This window comes from Zeus faber (genome assembly GCF_960531495.2).
Source record: "Zeus faber genome assembly, chromosome: 14".
Classification (NCBI taxonomy): domain Eukaryota; kingdom Metazoa; phylum Chordata; class Actinopteri; order Zeiformes; family Zeidae; genus Zeus; species Zeus faber.
Genome location: NC_137200.1, coordinates 27,831,801 through 27,832,693, shown reverse-complemented (window position 1 = coordinate 27,832,693; position 893 = coordinate 27,831,801). Strand labels below are relative to the sequence as shown.

General features: G+C 61.8%; 1 protein-coding gene across 1 annotated transcript in view; it reads left to right on the top strand.

The window, feature by feature from the left end:
* Positions 1-231: 231 nt before the first annotated feature.
* The window catches only part of LOC307240012 (protein sprouty homolog 3), a gene marked incomplete at both ends in the record, with an annotated part of 840 nt that continues 178 nt past the window's right edge, over positions 232-893 (top strand). Inside the window, one exon of the mRNA XM_080013587.1 lies at positions 232-893. This exon is cut by the window's right edge and continues 178 nt beyond it. Within this exon, the coding sequence (XP_079869713.1) occupies positions 232-893 (662 nt within the window).

Genomic DNA, 893 nt, shown 5'->3' with positions numbered 1-893 from the left:
ACATTAGTTCCTGCACATATTGCTGCAGTAGTTTTGCAGTTGCATCCGTATTTTCCAGCAATTGGTTTCCTAGTGAAAGTACACTCTTATTTTGGTGACTCTTATTTTTATGAGGTTATTCAAAGCACTAGAATCTCACCTGGTTCTCCATGTCTTCCTGCAGGTCTGTCTGATGTCCCCTGAGAGCCGTGGCCCCTGTCTGGTCCTCAGACCCTCCACCCCCCCACTATGATGGACCCCACCCGCTCCTTCCGGGCGGAGCTGGAAAGCCTGGACCTCCAGCAGGTCCAGGTTCTGTCTCTCGACCAGATCCAGGCCATTCGAGCCTGCAACAACTATGTGGACCGGCCCCTGGGTCCCCAGCCCGGGCTCCGTCGCAGTCAGAGCCACACCCAGGCAGGCCAGGCCTCCCGCCTGACACGCTCCAGCACCACCACCTCCTTCACCTCCAGGGCCAGCGCCTCCTCCGACCAGAGGTTGCTGTCAGGGCTGTCGCGCTCCCCGTCCACCCTGGGCTCCGCCCTGCGCTCTCAGCCCAAAGCCGAACTGAAACCTGCCGCCTCACTGGGAAAGGGCCACTCGGAGGTGGAGCTGGAAGCAGAGTTTGGTCCTCACATGTTGATCTGCGAACGCTGCGCCCGCTGCAAGTGTGTGCAGTGCTGCTCGCGACGCCGGCTGCCATCCTGCTGGGCGCTGGGCGGGCGCTGTGAGTGCTCTCCCCACAGTGTGCTCGAGGGCGCCACCTGCCTGTGCTGTGTGAAAGGCCTGTTCTACCACTGCTGCGACCAGGAGGAGGAGGAGGGCTGCGCCGACCGCCCCTGCTCCTGCAGCCACGGCCATGCCTATGCCCGCTGGAGCGTCATGGGTCTCTTGGCTCTCTGCCTACCCTGCCT